Genomic DNA, 16,173 nt, shown 5'->3' with positions numbered 1-16,173 from the left:
GACAGCGGACTTCCTGTGTATTCTACGCTACCAAGAGTGACCACGGTTTGATGACACGATTGTTTGAAGCCGATATTGTTGAAATTTTGTTTTGGTGTCTTCGGGCAAAATTTAACTACATGCATATATATCATTTATTTATACAAATATGACATGATTTTAGTTGCTTTAAGGGCATCAAGGCAAATAATTTGACATGATATGTGTAAACACGGACCAAGCCTAAACATCGAATATATAAATTTTTGGTGGCTCTGTGGTGACATCTTGTGTGGAAAGATGACATGGACGTTTAAAGTTCTCGACAGTTACTTTGATCAGTCTCCTTCGCCAATCACCGAACTGGGAGGAAATGCTGTGAGAAATAGGAAACGGAAAAATAAATATCGGCGTGTGTGCGTGCGTTACGGGATTATGAAATCTACTGGTTACATATTTTTTTCCTCATTAAATTCCAACTTTAATATTGAATTAGGTAGGAAAAAAGAACATCTATTGTTATAATTTATGCCTTTTGTCCAAAAATGACTTTTATTGAAAAAAAAACGTTCTAATTCCAAAACATGAGAAGAGAAGATAATTTGTATATAAAAAATATGATTTTACTCTCGAAAAATACCAATTTATTCTTGTCAGATCCACACATTTGTAAAACAAAACAAAAAAATCTACTTTGTTCTCTTGTGACTTTTTGTCAAAACATGTCTATTTAATAGGAAAATGCTACTTTGTTAGATTGAAAATATTCAGCTTTTTATAAAAAAACAAAATTGTTTTCTTAAAAAAAAGATTGAATATAACTCAAAACTTTGTCTTAATATTCCGACTATTTTGTACTAAAATATGACAATTTATTGAAATAAAATGCCACTTTTTTAGACACGTTTGAATTAAAAACACTTTATTTTTATTCATTTTTGAATTTTTAAATAGGCTTATATAATTCTAAAAAAAATAGCAATGTTTCAAAAAAAAAAAAAAAAAACGAAAGCAAAAACTATCTTAGTGTATTAATTTCCCTTTTCAGTACTGCCCCAATTCTTCATTAATATTGACAATAATACATCTGTGAATATTTTTGCCCCACGTCGAGTTGGCACACCTCCACTTCTCGTGCACGCACGTGACCACGTCGTCGCCCTCATATATGTCCCCACGTGATCCTTCCCGTATATTTGTTCAAATTAGAATTTATTGCCACGCTTCTCGACGCTGACGCACGTTTTTTTATTTTTATTTTTTATTTTTTCGCTCATTATCTTCACTTCTTCAATTGACGCCCACACAAGTAAAATATAGCGAAAAAAGAAAAAAAAAGTCACAGAACGTAAGCAGGACATAAAACACTGTTTGCAAAGTCTTTATTTAGTTGTTGCACCAATAAGAAGCGATTATCCCCGCGTATTGCAGGTTAACGAGAGCAGGTAGCCCGCCCACACGTGCACACGCACACGCCCGCGCGGACACCCTCCTCCGCCTCCAGTTGTCGTGTTTATGGCATTGCGCGTCGCACCTGCGCGAGGACCCCGGAGAGGGCCCCGTCGCGCGCCCCATTCACGCGCGGACGCCTGTAGGAAGTGGTGCATTGAGCGTCCATTGTGTTGCAACCTGGACCGTAATCTCTTTTGCAATTGAGAGAGAGTGGGGGGGGGGGGGGGGGGGACATCCCAGAAAAAAAAGTAGCAGCACAAACTTGGCTCAGACCCCCACCTAGACCCCCTATACGTATATTCGCAGTGCAAGAGACGGGGGGGGGGGGGGGTATTGCTCCGTGGGGGCGGCTTTTCGCAATGCATGTGTCCCCAGTAAATAGAGGGCAAGCAGACATAACATTAGGTACACTCAACGCAAGCTAGTGACACGTACTTGTGAATGCCACTGTCGGAGAACTACAGGTACAACACAATCGTGTCAAAGCTTGATGGAGTTAGGTAGTTCAATTCAAAAAGTCGAACTCATTATAGAGATGCACTACCCACACTCAGAGTGGAATATTTCATGTTTTTTTTTTTTTTTTTTGTAAAATGTATAATTTGGATGATTATACTGTATTTTACGGCAAATGAAAACCCCAAATTCACCATCTCTCGAAGCGACGTAATAAACAATCAAGAAGCAACTGAAATTATTTTTAATGTAGGAATTAGACAGGAATTTGCCATCTGAAAAGTATTTTCATGTGTTTCAGGAATCTGTCGGGTGATTGAAAAGTAACTCCCTATTTTTAAGTACTTGTAATTTATTTCTGAACTATAATTCTTCCAAGAAATGAATAGGAGAAGAAAGTGTATTGCATGGAGTTTTATTTAAAATTCGGTATGAGCGCCAGCATTAGCCACCAGTTTCTCAAAGCGCCCGGGAACCGCATTAACCGATTTCACAAGGAACTCTTGTGGGATGGAAGACATAAGTTCTCATCTTCGCCCTTCAAGTTCTTCCAAAGTCGTTGGTTTGGTAGAAGAGACGTGCCCCTTTAATCATGGAACATACACAAAAGAATTGAGAAAAAATATGACAACAAATGAATAAATTAAGTATTGTAAAATAGGGAGTTACTTTTCAATGACCCTGTATATTATGTATGACTACTGAAATAAATGAATTTAAAAAATAATAATTTTTAACAATATTCTAATTTATTGACATACCTGTATTCACACAACAATACCGTGGTAAATATGTTCCGTGAAGAAGCTCGTAACATTTACTCATATATCAAATACATACAGAGCAAGGGGGTGGCCAGGGGCCGCAGCCACCCTAGATTGGTGCTTTATCCCCCTTTATCTGAATGTTTTGGGGGGTTTACATAAATAAAAGTTTTTTAATGCAATTATAATGGGTGTCAATCATCTGCACATTTTCACTTTTCACGGTCCGACCCAATCCCCATCTCCCCCAAATAGTGGAGGTCCACTGTATTCTTTATCTTCCGTGAAGAACAACTAATATTACTGCCGTACTGATAAGCTGAGAGAAGAGCTGAGCCTCCAGTACAGTAGAGTACAGTACATGTCTCTGATACTGGCAGGTGGCCAAGGTGCACAATTAAAGGAGAAAGTGTGACAAAAACTCTTTTCTTTTTGTTTTTAATTGTCATTACTGTATGTTTTTATAAAGTATAACATTATAGAGTACTATTTTTGCAATAAAAAAAAACTTCATAAAAAGTGTTTTTTGGGAGGCTCAAGTGGGAAGATTTAAGCTACTCGTGGTTTGCGTGTTTTTGATAATTGCGTGTGTTGGATGTGTGCTTTGAAGGGGCGTGGCCTCGTGAGTGACGTCAGGAGCTGGAGCGTCTGAGTGTGAGGTGTGGCCGACAGCAGCTCCTTGTGAGTGTTCTCATTTTGTGTGTTTGACTGTTTGTCCCGTTCAATAAACGCCTGAAAGTGCAGCGCCACCTATGGCTCCCTTTGCCCACATGCGAGGGTATTACAATACTAATTGCTGTATTTCTATTTTCACGGTCACTCGAACGGTTGCGTATTTGAAGCTGGCTCGTAACTCAAAACTTGACTTGTAAACATAAAGCAAAACAAAAAAAGACCGAGCGACGGCTTGTAAGTTGACAAACTCGCAAGTCAAGCTACCACTGTATATTTATTGTTATAGTTTCATCATACCAAGAGATGTTTCTATATGTTATTATATTTGAGACCTATACTAGTTAGCCTTAGAAGGCTTATTATATTAACAAAACAATATAAGATACAGTGTACCCCCACATATTTGCAGCTCGGCATTTACAGATTCACTGATCCACAGATTTTTTATTTTTTTTTTGCAGTGGGCGACGGGGATCCACCCCACTTTAAAAAAAAAAAAAATGCTTATTGGCGCTATATCCCCACTTATTCAATAATTATTTCGGGTAAAAAAAAGCCAATCTAACTTTTCTTCCCCCCCCCCCCCCCCAATTGCAATTATAATTGCCGTCAATTTTCCGCAAATTTTCACTATTCACAGTCGGGCCCAGTCCCTACTCCACTGTATAATAAACATATAAAATATATAACAATGAATACATAATATAATATATAATACACTATTCATATAAAATTATACAATAAATATATTATTATTATTATTATTATTATAGTTATATATTTAATATATTTCTTATTGTCCAATATAATCAACAATAATAAGTACAACCATGATGCCACCTTACAATTTTTAACAAATGCAATTTTTTAATTGTAATTGTTTCAAGAGCTTTTTCGGAATGGGTGTATGTTTATTACAACAACAAAAAAAGTGGGGGAAAACCGGCATTAAAATAAGCAGGTGTACCTAATATTGTGGCTGGTGAAAAAAAGTCCACTGTTGTCTCTGGCTTTAAAATTCTGACAAATTAATTTAAAAAAAAAAAAAAATATATATATATATATATATATATATATATATTTTTTTTTTTTTTACCTGAAAGAATGCTAAATAACAAACCAGTACTCCATCTGTTAATTGAAGCCGTTTGTTTCCTAACAGACTGGAAAAGAAAGCATCCTGGTGGCAGGGATGGAGGTTGGGGGGGGGGGGGGGGGGGGGCAAAGAGAGGGGTTTGTTTGAAGAAAGCGGGACAGAAGGGTCACCGTGGGCCTTTTGTTGACGGGACGGACGCACGGGAGGGAGGAGGAGAGGCTTGGGGGAGGGAGGGGAGGCAATAAACTTTGCTACAGATGAGGGTCACAAAGGTGCAGAGGTGCTTCAGAGGTCCTGGGAGTCTGTCATACGTGGCCCCCCTGGGTGTGATTTCCACCAAAATAGCGCAAATGACACTTATTGATTGACTTGCTGAATTTGCGATTCTGTTTTTTTTGTGTGTTTACAACCACCTGTTTGATTCATCCAAATCCCAGGTGTATTGAGACTCTTTTATGGGTATACTCAAGTACCACCTAAATATCTTCTCGGCACCCCTGAAATGGCCTGGTGGTAGTAATAATTGGGATTCACATCTTGGCTAGGTCTTCAAGTCATGACCCACTCTGAGAGGACATAAACAAACAAACAAACAAACAAACAAACAAAAATCACCTTTAAAAAAAACAAACAGTGGTGCCCAAAGAATTTTTTTGGAGACACTAACCGTCGTTTGGATTGTTTTTTGCTTGGATTTAAGAACACAAATTTGAGATATGAGCACTGCATGGTGGCTGTGAATTCAACTTGCATCACAACAAGCAGCAGTTTGCATGATAGTGAACAATTCTTCAAAAATACTTCAAGACTTTTAATGCTACTCCCAGTTGAAGTTTACGGTCAAACCGAACATCAAACAAGGAGATTTACACGTCGTGTATTTAAAACAACCACAAAACTTTGCCTTAGGAAAGTCTGCTTAGCTTAATGCTACCAAACAATACAAAATGCTACAGACAGGCTTGCGGATGGCATCTGTGTCGCGATGTAATCACCCTCTAAGTGTCAGATATTTGAACACAAACGATGGAGCAACCCAAATAGACAGACAGTATAACAATACTCTCAGGCTTGTTCTTTATCCTTTGTGAAAAATGACTAATATACTGCAGCTTTCGGACTCAGTTCGTGTGTGCGTTTCTTTGTCTTTATTATACAGCTCCTTCTGGTGGCCAAGACATGCACACCAGAAGGAGCAGCACAATGTGCATTGAATTGAAATATGTGGCAAAAACTGTTTAATTCTTTACATTCTATTTAATCATGTCATCACTTAGGTTTTTTTTTATTACAATATTACAGAGTGCTGGTTTTCTTATTAAAAATGCATTACAATTTTTTTTTTTTGTACATTATTTTGGCGAGGCTGAAATGGATTATTGGCATTTCCATTCCTTTAAATGGGGAAAGATGATTGCAGATCCAACTGTTGTGAGTTATCAAACAAGAAACAGAGTCATGACATAATTAAATGGAATGTAAAGAATTAAACGGTGAGTGCATCGTAATGCTGCAATTCAATTAGTTGTGCAGCTCCTTCCGGTGTGCACACCTTGGACACCAGTATAATACAGTCATGCAGGCACAAACAAAGATGAATAGTCCTTCTATTAGTACTGTAAGTGATCCAATAAGATGTTGTAATAATAGTCATTTTCTTGTCGAGGATAAAGAATATATGCCCATGAGTATTGTCATATTATCTGTCTGCATGTGTTGTGCCACTGTTTGTTTTCAAATATCCGTTGCTTATGAGGTTCTAAATCCGTAACTCTCGATGCTAACCGTTAGCATGTCAATGGTGTTTTCCATCACAGCATTAAGCTAACGGGCCATTCTAATGGCAACGTTGCTCTGTTGTTTTAAATCCACAGCTTGTGATCGTCTTAGTGTGATGTTTAGTTTGACAGTCAACTTCAACTGGGAGTGGCATTAAATAAAAACATCGCGAAGCTGCTTTTTTGATGAATTGTTCACTTACATGTATTTGCCAATGTGTTGCCGATTGTAAGGTGAGTCGAATTGAGTTTACTGCCACCATACATGCGCTCGTATCATTCAATTTACTTCACAGGGTCTTTAAGATCCTCAATTTGTCCCCGATCCAAACTGCGGATAACGATCCGCAAAGTTGTACAAACACAAAATGGAGGACGTATATATCGCACTCGAGCACACACGTTATTGGTTAAATCCTAACTCTGGTTTCAATGTTGTGCTGTGCTAAGACAACAATGCAAAAATGTTACACACACACACGAATGCCTGCATGCACGAGGAGGAGCATGGAAGGAAGCAGTCCCACTGGGGTTTTGTCCCAGCCTGTGGTCTACGGGTTCAAAGCTTTCCAGCCCGGGGAGGGAAAGCCTTTAAACAGCATATTAAGCAGGAGTTAATTATATGCCAAAGCTAAGTGACAAAGGGAAAGAAAAGCCTCCCTCTGAATGGCGGAACAAGAAAAGAGAAAAGTCATTATGCTGCCCACTTCTTTGCATTTGAAAACCTCCCTTCTTATTTGGGGGCCATTTCCATTTGTAACTCCGAAGAGATCGAGCGTCGACAACTTTCCATTAACGCCGCCTTGGCTTTTTTAACGGCACGGCAAGTAACACGAAACTGACGCAAACACGTTCATTATCTCGTTTGGGCCCAGGGTAAACTGTTGTCTTTTCCCATCACTGTTTGGGAGCATGAGGGAAAACTTCAAGTAGTCGTATATCAAACGGGCTGTGTATATAATTTGTCTTAATGTGGTCAATCAGCCTTTCCTCCCGAGTTCACTTATTTGCAATTGTTGCACATCTCATATGTGATCCATGCCCCCCCCCCCCCTTGTTCCCCCCACTCGCCTCGGAGCAAATGAGTCAACCTTGGCGAGGCCTGCCAGGCCTTGGTGGCTGCATGGAGGCAAGCGTGCCATGCCACAATGCCAATAATAATGCACGCTTCTGCACTGTAAAAAAAAAAAAAAAAAAAAAAAAAAAAAGAATCTAAGGTTAGTTCCCTGTGTGAGAATAGCACATCAAAACCCAGCAGACTGTTTTACTTTTTTCAAAAATACTTTCTGCGTCCGGATGTCTGCAAGCAGTCACATTGTTAACTTTGTGACAAGTTAATGGTATTGTCAAATGGGTTTTGAGCTCCATTGTTAGCTTAACCGTTTAATCTATTCCTTGACCAAGTTCACAACTCAATTTTATCGTGCACTACATCAAATTAATTTTCGACTTTGAAATTAATTGAAATGCCATTAGTCTGTTCCAGCCCCCCTAAGACTTTTTTGCAGTTACCCGTTTTTAATAAAGAAAAATATCACTTTTTTTTTGCCGGCGGCACGGTGAGCGACTGGTTAGAGCGTCTGGCTCACAGTTCTGAGGACCCTTGGTTCAATCCCCGCGGGGCCCCGCCTGTGTGGAGTTTGCATGTTCTCCCCGTGCCTGCGTGGGTTTTCTCCGGGCACTCCGGTTTCCTCCCACATCCCAAAAACATTCACGCTAGGTTAATTGAGGCTGAATAGGCTCCAGCACGCCCGCGACCCTTGTGAGGAGAAGTGGCTCAGAAAATGGATGGATGCAAGTTTTTTGGCCATTCAAAATCAATGGGGTTCTTCCTCGGTGTGCAATATCAATTGACCTCTAAGAACCAGAGCAAAACCCTTTGTAGGAGGACTACAACGTTGTTGTTGTTTTAATCCGTAAGATTTGTATGTAATTTGTCATCACGTCAAAGTGAAGTGAAAACACTTGAGAGCTCAAATAGCTCTCGCACTAATCATAGGATATGATGATGTGGTCTCAAATACTGAAAACATGACTTCACTTGGACGGGCCTCACGAGGCTCTGGGAGCCTCTGCGAACATTACTCCCGTTTCCACTCGCGACTGCCCAGCCGCGCTTTTTATAGCAGAGATGTCGATATAATACTGTACAAGCTCGATTTGTAAAAACTGTCGTCGTCGTCGTCGTCCCCCCCCCCCCCCCCCCCTCTCTTCTTGAGGCACTCAGCCAGTTGTGACCACACAAAGTCCGTCTCGGCCCTTACGTCACCGCCATATTTAGTTGTTTCAGTCACGTGGTTTTCGTTTTAGCTTAGAACATACTGGGAGCCCAGTTGTACAGGATGTAAATTAATAACTTGATGGTGAGTGTGCAGAATTGGCTTAGAATAACAGAAATAGAGTAGGCGCATGTTATACTTCCCTCTAGTGGTGGATAAATGTCATTGGCATTGCGTTGAATGACCAGGCACTGAACCGAGTATCATTAAAAGGGGATGTAATTTTTATTTTTTTTGAAATTTTTTTTTTAGTTCCCAGGTTTTAACAACATACTGTGCCGTGAAAAAGTATTGCCCCCCTTCTCAAATTCTTAGATTTTTGCATCGTTTCCCCACTTTGTTTGAGATCATCAAACAAATGTAAATATAAGACAAATATAATCCAAGTGAATTTAAAATGCTGTTTTTAAATGATTTCATTTATTAAGGAAAAAAAATACATTTTCAAGGTCACCTGGCCCTATTTGAAAAAGTAATGTCCCTCTTAAACCTAATAACTGGTTGGGCTATCCACAGCAGCAACAACTGATATCAAGCGTTTTCCATAACTGGCAATGAGTCTTTGACAGCTCTGTGAAAATATTTTGGCCCACTCTTCCCTGCAGAATTGTGTGAATTCAGCAAAAATGGAGGGTTTTTGAGCATGAACGGCCTTTTTAAGGTCATGCTACTGCATTTCAATCAGGTTCAAGTCTGGACGTTGACTAGGCCACTCCAAAACCTTCATTTTGTTTTGGTAAGCCATTCAGAAGTTTACTTTCTGGTGTGTTTTGGATCATTATCCTGCTGCAGAGCCCAAGTGCGCTTCAGCTTGAGGTCACAAAGTGATGGCTGAACATTCGTCTTCAGGATATTCTGTTAAAGAGCAGAATTCTTGGGCTCATCAGTCACAGTAAATTGTCCAGGTCCTGAAGGACCAAAGCAGCCCAAGACCATTTGACTGTTGGTATTCTGTTCTTTTTCTGAAATGCTGTGCTACATTTACGCCAGATGTAAAGAGACACACACCTTCCAAAAAGCTCAACTTTCATCTCGTCAATCCATATAATACTCTCCCAAAAGTTTTGGAAATCATTCAATGTTTTTTTTGCAAAAGTAAGACGAGCCTTTGTTCTTTTTGATCACCAGTGGTTTTCGCCTTGGAACTTTGTCATGGATGCAATTTTTGCCCAGTCTCTTCCTTATTGTTGTGTCATGAACACTGACCTTAACTGAGGGAGGGAAGGACTGCACTCCTTCAGATTTTGTCCTGGGTTCCTTAGTGACCTCCTGGATGAGTCATTGCTGTTCTCCTGGGGTAATCTTTGTAGGCCGGCCACTCCTGGAAAGGTTCACCAGTGTTCAATGTTTTCTCCATGGGAGGATAATGGCTCCTAAATCCTGAAATGGCTTTGTAACTCTTTCCAGACTGATAGATGTCAATTACTTTATTTCTCAACTGTTCTGGAATTTCTTTGGATCGTGTCATTTTGTTGCAGCTTTTTTAGACCTTTTCTCCGACTTGATTTTGTTGGGACAGATTTTGTTGAAGTGATTTCTTGATGGAACAGGTCTGGAGGTAATCAGACTTGGGTGTGATCAGTGAAAACTAACCAAAAATTGTGATTAGCCACAATTAATTCATGATTCAACAAGGGGGGTAATTACTTTTTCTCACTTGGCCAGTTAACTTTGAATTGTTTTTTTCCTTAATAAATGTAATCACCATTTAAAAACAGCATTTTGAGTTCACTTGGGTTATATTTGTCTGACATATATATTTATATTTGTTGATGATCTTAACCATTAAAGTGGGAAAACTATGCAAAAATCTACAATTTTGAGAAGGGGGCCAATACTTTTTTTGTATCTGTGACATACTTTTGTCAAAATACCCCAATGATCAAGAACTACAGCTCTCTTTACACACCCTAATTCTTGCCTGCCTTCCTGAAATCAACCTGTTTTTAGGCTCATGCAAGTGAGCCAGCGATCATAACACCACATATGTAGTACTGGACCAATGGTGAGTCTGGCTTTCGTTTCCATGATAACTGGGGATGAACCCTGAGCTTGGGGGCGAGAAGATCTGCAGGCTGCCCGTCGTCATTTTGTCAGCAAGTGTATGCGTGAAGTCCTTTTCACACTGCACTTAACAGAGCGAACTGCACCATCAAGTAACCTATTGAGAACACGCTGTTGCAACGCGCCACCAAAATGCCGTGCTGCCTCGCGTGGCGGGGCGAAGGTGGGCGTTTGCTACCGTGGCGCGACGACAGCAAGCATGCCCCGAATTGAAAAATGTTAAATTCAGCGTGCTGGTCTTTTGGTGACTTCGAGAGCTAAAAAAGAGTCCGCAGGTCCTATCTCGATTCAAGCTTCAGTATTTGGAATGCCCTACCTGTGGAAATTAGCTCAAGGTTTCTTCCTTTATTGGACCCTAAATGGGTTTTTTCAGATTTTTTTTTCCAGATTTAATTTTTTTTAATTTTTTTTTAAGATCAATATGAGCGTGGTTATGTACAAAGCCTCACTTATTGTTTAATTTCACATTTGATGGGTGGGCAAGCACTCTGGAGACCCAACTATTAGGTACCATTTAAGATACTCATAGAGTTGCCCACACATTCTACATTCATTGCAAACTGAACATCTTTATTCATACTGGTAAAATATAGAACATTTGTATAAAAAAAAAAAAAACAATAAAAAAAAAAAGTGCAGAAAAATTGTACAGAAAATATAAAACTTGGCTTTTTATCTATTATAGAGTTATTGCTACGTACTCTGATAGCTTTTACGTTTGCTAAAGGTGATATTCTTTTGCCAGCAAAAAAGTCCCAAACAGAAGATGAAAATAAAACACACATGCACACGTCGAAGGCAGCATCCATAAAATTCATTCATTTAAAAAAATAAAAATAAAAAAATTATACAAAACGTCTTGTACATTCTAATAAACAACACTATGGGTCCATGCTTTATTATTGGTTAGTGTTTTAAGTGATGCGTTCTTTCAGGTGTGTCTTTGGTAGTTCTCTTATTTTCTGCAAACCGTTCATACGTGGCCTTCAAAGTCCAGCTGCCTTGTTGCATGACTTAAAAAGTGATAGCATTTTATGTTATTGCAGTGACGGTAATGCAAACAGTCTGCGGTCAGTGCAAAGCCAAAGTGTGAGTGATTCATTTCCCTACTGGCAGAGGCGTACCTCAATGCACCGTGCTTTCATTACAATTGTAGTGTTCATCCAGCCATCCATTCTCTTTACCACCGGTAAACAGGAGCCTATCCCAGCTGACTTTTGGCGAGGCAAGCGTGGTCCACCCTTGACTGGTCCACCCGGCCAATTGCAAGGCACAAAAAGACAAACAAACCATTCCCATTCATATCTATAGACAATTTAGAATCTTCAATTAACCTAAAATACACGTTTCTGGAATGTGGGAAGAAGCCAGAGTAGCTGGAGAAAACCAACGCGAGCACAGGGAGTACCGATACATAGAGACATATTCGAACCCCGAACCTCAGGAGTGTGAGGCAGGTGTGCTGACCACATTGCACACCATGCTGCCCGTGATGTCATTTACCATACAGTATTTGTTTTCTCATGAAATGGTTGGCATGTATCAACAGATATGCTTTCTTTAAAACGGCCTTCATCCTGAGCCTCCTTGAGTTAATATGTATCAACTGATTGACTGTTAATTCACTGTTGGTTAACGAAAGCAAATGAGGCAAGAATGGAGTGCACAACTTGCCTGCAACCAGCTGTCAATTGCTGTCCGAAGACGAAATATGACTCAACTCTACACGTATGCCGACCTCATTCACAGAACATTTCTCCCTTACAATTAAAAATATTTTGGGGCATGACAATCAATTGAAATTTTGTCAAATCCCTGTCCCTTGATACAAAACCAACTGCAGAGGGAATAGTTGCACACACGCAATACAGTTGATGCAATACAGCTGCTCTTGGAAAGCTAAACAGTAAACGAGTGGAGTGCAAACTATGTTTTAGGAAAGGCAATTCCAAGTAATTTTAAAACAGCAACCTGAGTGTCTGTGTGATAGGCTATGCGCGTACAATACACTGTGTGGAAATACTGCTGGGCCACTTGTACAGACTACTAAGGTAAATAGTACACATTTGTTATCCCCCTGACCACTAAAACAACTTCATCATATTAACACCCACATGAATGCTGAAAAACAAAAAACGTCATCACGAGACAAAAGATTTGCCCGCCGTCTTATTACCATATACACAACATATTACAGCATAAATGTATGTATAAGTTATGTACATCGCATCCTTCTGGTTGCCACTGGAATGCCCCATTTTTGGGGGGAAAAAGAAAATCCAAACAGCTCTGTTTCCAACACTGAAAAGGAGAGAGGAATTGAACAATATATGTGCCATCTGATTTTGAATTAGAATTTCTGAATTTGAAATTAAATTGAGACGCAATTTTTTTTTTGGATACATTTTTTAATTGTAAAAAAAATTCTCCATCTCAAAAAATTCAGCAGCAATGTTGAGATGCCAAATTCTTTTATGCTAAATTGGAAAAGAAAAAAAAAAAAAATCTATATTCAAATTCAATCTCAAAAATTAAAATTGCAACCCAGAGAAATTCCAATTTTAACTGTGAAATTCAAACTCAAGACTGCTCGGACATACTTCCATAGAAAGGCAGCAAGGGAGCAAATAGGCACCTTTGGTTTGAAAGTTTTGATAGCGTGGATTGTCGTACAAGTCCGTATTATTGTCTGTGTAGCAAAGGTATCCAGTTGGTAAAATAATCTTTGTCAGTCCCATGTCCTTCCTTTATGAGAAACATAATTAGAAGAATTAAGGCCTTGTCCTTGATGAATAATCCATGAAACAAAACTGGGAAAAAAAAGCATTTTTCCCCGAACTGGACTAGTATGTGCTGGTGAGATGTTTCTATTGGGCAACATAAAAACAAGGTTCTTTGATTGTTGTCCTGATGTCGTCTTCTACGACAAAGTGTTTAGGTACTTATTCTCCCCAGCCAGCGAGGTGAGCATGGATGTCATGTCACCCACCGCCATGTTGGACAGGGTGACAGAGGTCTGCGGGGTGGTGAGACGTGACGATGTCTGCGAGGAAGACCCCGGCTCACCCTGATTAGGATGGTTAAGCGGACTAAAGGAAGAGGGCTCGGCGTCGTCAATGATCGAAGTGAAGTCTATGCGAGCGTTGTCCAGGTCCAGGTTTTCTAAGGCGTTGGGGATGGGGCCGGAATCAGTATAGGGAGCCATGGGAGCGGATTTTGTACCAGCTGTTGGCTCTAGGTTGGCTCCCATGCTGTGTTGTTGTGGGAGACGATGCCCATTCTGGGTATCCATGTGTTTCACCATGTCCATATGGATATTACCGGAGTAGTAAACATTATTATTGGAAGGGGAGAATATTTCATGCTGTGGTTGCTGCGGGTGCTGGACTGGAGGCAACCGGACGGCTCTTCTCGGGCTGGAAGTGGAGTGGGCAGGGCTGAGCTGTTGTGGACTTCCCATGTAGCCTCCTCCGACTTGTGACAAGCTGTTCTGGCGACTCAAAGGTTTCCGTCCTTGAGGAGGAGGCCTTGGGACCACCATCTCCTGGCCGTAGCAAGAGCCTTGGAGCCCCATCATCTGCCGCTCTTTAGGTGCGGCCGAGCTGGAACCTCGGCTGTGTGTCGGAGGGCTTATGACAAGGTTGTGGTTGGGGTAGGAAGCGTATGAATGGTTTGAGTACATGTTATGGTTTTGGTGCTGAGGACTATGTTGCATCATCGAGGCCTGGCCAGCCAGATCCATGTTGTCTGAAAGTGGAGGTGGTTTTATTGGGCTCTGCTGCTGTTCTTGTGATTGCTCCCACATGAGCGCTTGTTGGGACTGCACATAATTCCTCACCATCATCTCCTTTACCTGTATCATGGGGGTTTCGGGCCTCTGGCCCTCAGAAAGAGAGGTACCAGTGCAAGCCAAACTCAAGCTCCCACCATTGGGGAAGGAGTTCTGGGTCTGTCCTTGAAAGTCACAGCTCATGCTGTTTGAGTTCCTCATCATAGCTCGACTCCCTGTCTGTGGGGTATAACCCTGAACCTGCTGGAGGAGTAGCTGCTGCTGCTGCTGTAGCTTAGCACTTTGACAGGCATCAGCACTTCCCATGCCGGGGTGGAACTGCTGCTCAGGCTTAATGGTGAGTTTATGTACGCCGTCTGGATTGTTGTAAAGAGCCCTCTGATTGTTGAAGTGGACTTGTGTCTGTTGAGGCTGCATAGTTGCTTCTGAATATTGCAAGCTGCGTTGGTCCTGGAGAGAACTTTGGATCTGGTTGTGACCGTCACGCCATTGACCAGTTCCAGCCTCGCCCCTCTGTCCCAAGGTCGGGTAATGGTGGCCTGACGGGCTGAGCTGACAGTTGCTCATACTGAACTCGGCCTGTTGAAGAAGTGTACTAGACATACCCTCTCTGTGAACAGGCCTTGGTTGACCCATTGGATTTCCACCAACCCTGGGAGTAACTTCCCCTCCTTGGTTCTGGTAATTCCCTTTCAAGTAACTTTGGTCTGGGCAGCCCAGGGGGTCATGGCTTGGAGATACTTGATTTGAAAGTGGTCCGCCACCTCCTCCAAGCGTCTGCTGCTGCTGGTACCCCATAAAGCCCCGTTCGCCAGGTGGGATCATCATGGAACGGTCTCTGACATCCAAAGGGGGTAGCTGGGGCTCCATACCCATGGACTCCATCATGACATTCTCTGTAATGCTAGGGGGCCGAGGGGAATACATGTGGCGAGTGATGCTGGTGCTGCGGTGGTCTTGGTGTTGCAGGGCATTTCTCCGGCCCATCATAGACACATTATTGAGGCTGTTGAACCGTTTCGGGAGGGCTAGGGGGTTTGCTGCTGCTGATCTTACCGGATCGCTAGCTCTCCTATTGGCGTTGCCAGGAGCCTGGTGAGGGTAGATCACGCCTGTGCCGTACTCTGTGTTGGTACTGTGCCGACGTGGACCACCTTGCTGAAGGAAAGGAGGCAGAGGTTGACCCTGGTAATCGCCCAAAACACCTCTTCTGCCGGGAGTGGCTGGCTGATCCATACCGGGTAAGGGAGTAGGTGGTGGGCCACCAGTGGCGGCGGCATACTTAGCTTTTAGACTGTACTGCTGCGCCGGAGTCAGATTCGAAAGAGCTGGCAGCCCGCCACTTCCTGGACAGGGAACTTCCCTACGACTGGTCTTGGGAGAGAGGGGATCCCCACCGCTCTGATCTTGGCCCAGAAGGTGGCACCCACCCCCAGCTGCTGCCCCCATCTGAGAGACGTCACTGGAGCGGCGGCTGGACAAGTAGGGTGACGCCATGGAGGAGCGGCGGCTGACGGTGTAGGCGGAACTCAGGCTGCTCGTCCCGCTTCCTCTCCGGTCGTTGGCATTGGCACCGATGGAAGTCCCGCCTCCGAGCTCATGGTTGGATAGCTCCATGACACGCCGATTTGAGAGTGGAGATGGGGTGCACATTCCCATAGTATCACCCGAACCTGAAAATGTACACACACAAAAAACTGCTCAGAAATATGACAACTACACAACAATACATATTGATCTTCTTTTCCTTTTGGCTTGTCCCATTAGGGGTCTCTACAGCGTGTCATCCATTTCCATGTAAGCCTATCTGCTGTATCTGCTAACACCAACTGCCCTCATG

At 41.9% G+C, this 16,173-nt stretch overlaps 1 protein-coding gene across 3 annotated transcripts in view; it reads right to left on the bottom strand.

Moving 5' to 3' along the window:
• Positions 1-12,694: 12,694 nt before the first annotated feature.
• Positions 12,695-16,173, bottom strand: part of gli1 (GLI family zinc finger 1) — a 58,180-nt gene continuing 54,701 nt past the window's right edge. For all 3 annotated transcript variants that reach the window (XM_061688213.1, XM_061688215.1, XM_061688216.1), the window contains one exon: positions 12,695-16,006. In XM_061688213.1, coding sequence (XP_061544197.1) covers positions 13,464-16,006 — 2,543 coding nt within the window. In that variant the 3' untranslated portion in view covers positions 12,695-13,463. The remainder of the gene's footprint in view (positions 16,007-16,173) is intronic.

Source organism: Phycodurus eques, chromosome 10, assembly GCF_024500275.1.
Source record: "Phycodurus eques isolate BA_2022a chromosome 10, UOR_Pequ_1.1, whole genome shotgun sequence".
In the NCBI taxonomy this organism is placed as follows: domain Eukaryota; kingdom Metazoa; phylum Chordata; class Actinopteri; order Syngnathiformes; family Syngnathidae; genus Phycodurus; species Phycodurus eques.
Note: the sequence above shows the minus strand (reverse complement) of the source record. Positions and strands in the feature narration are given on the sequence as shown.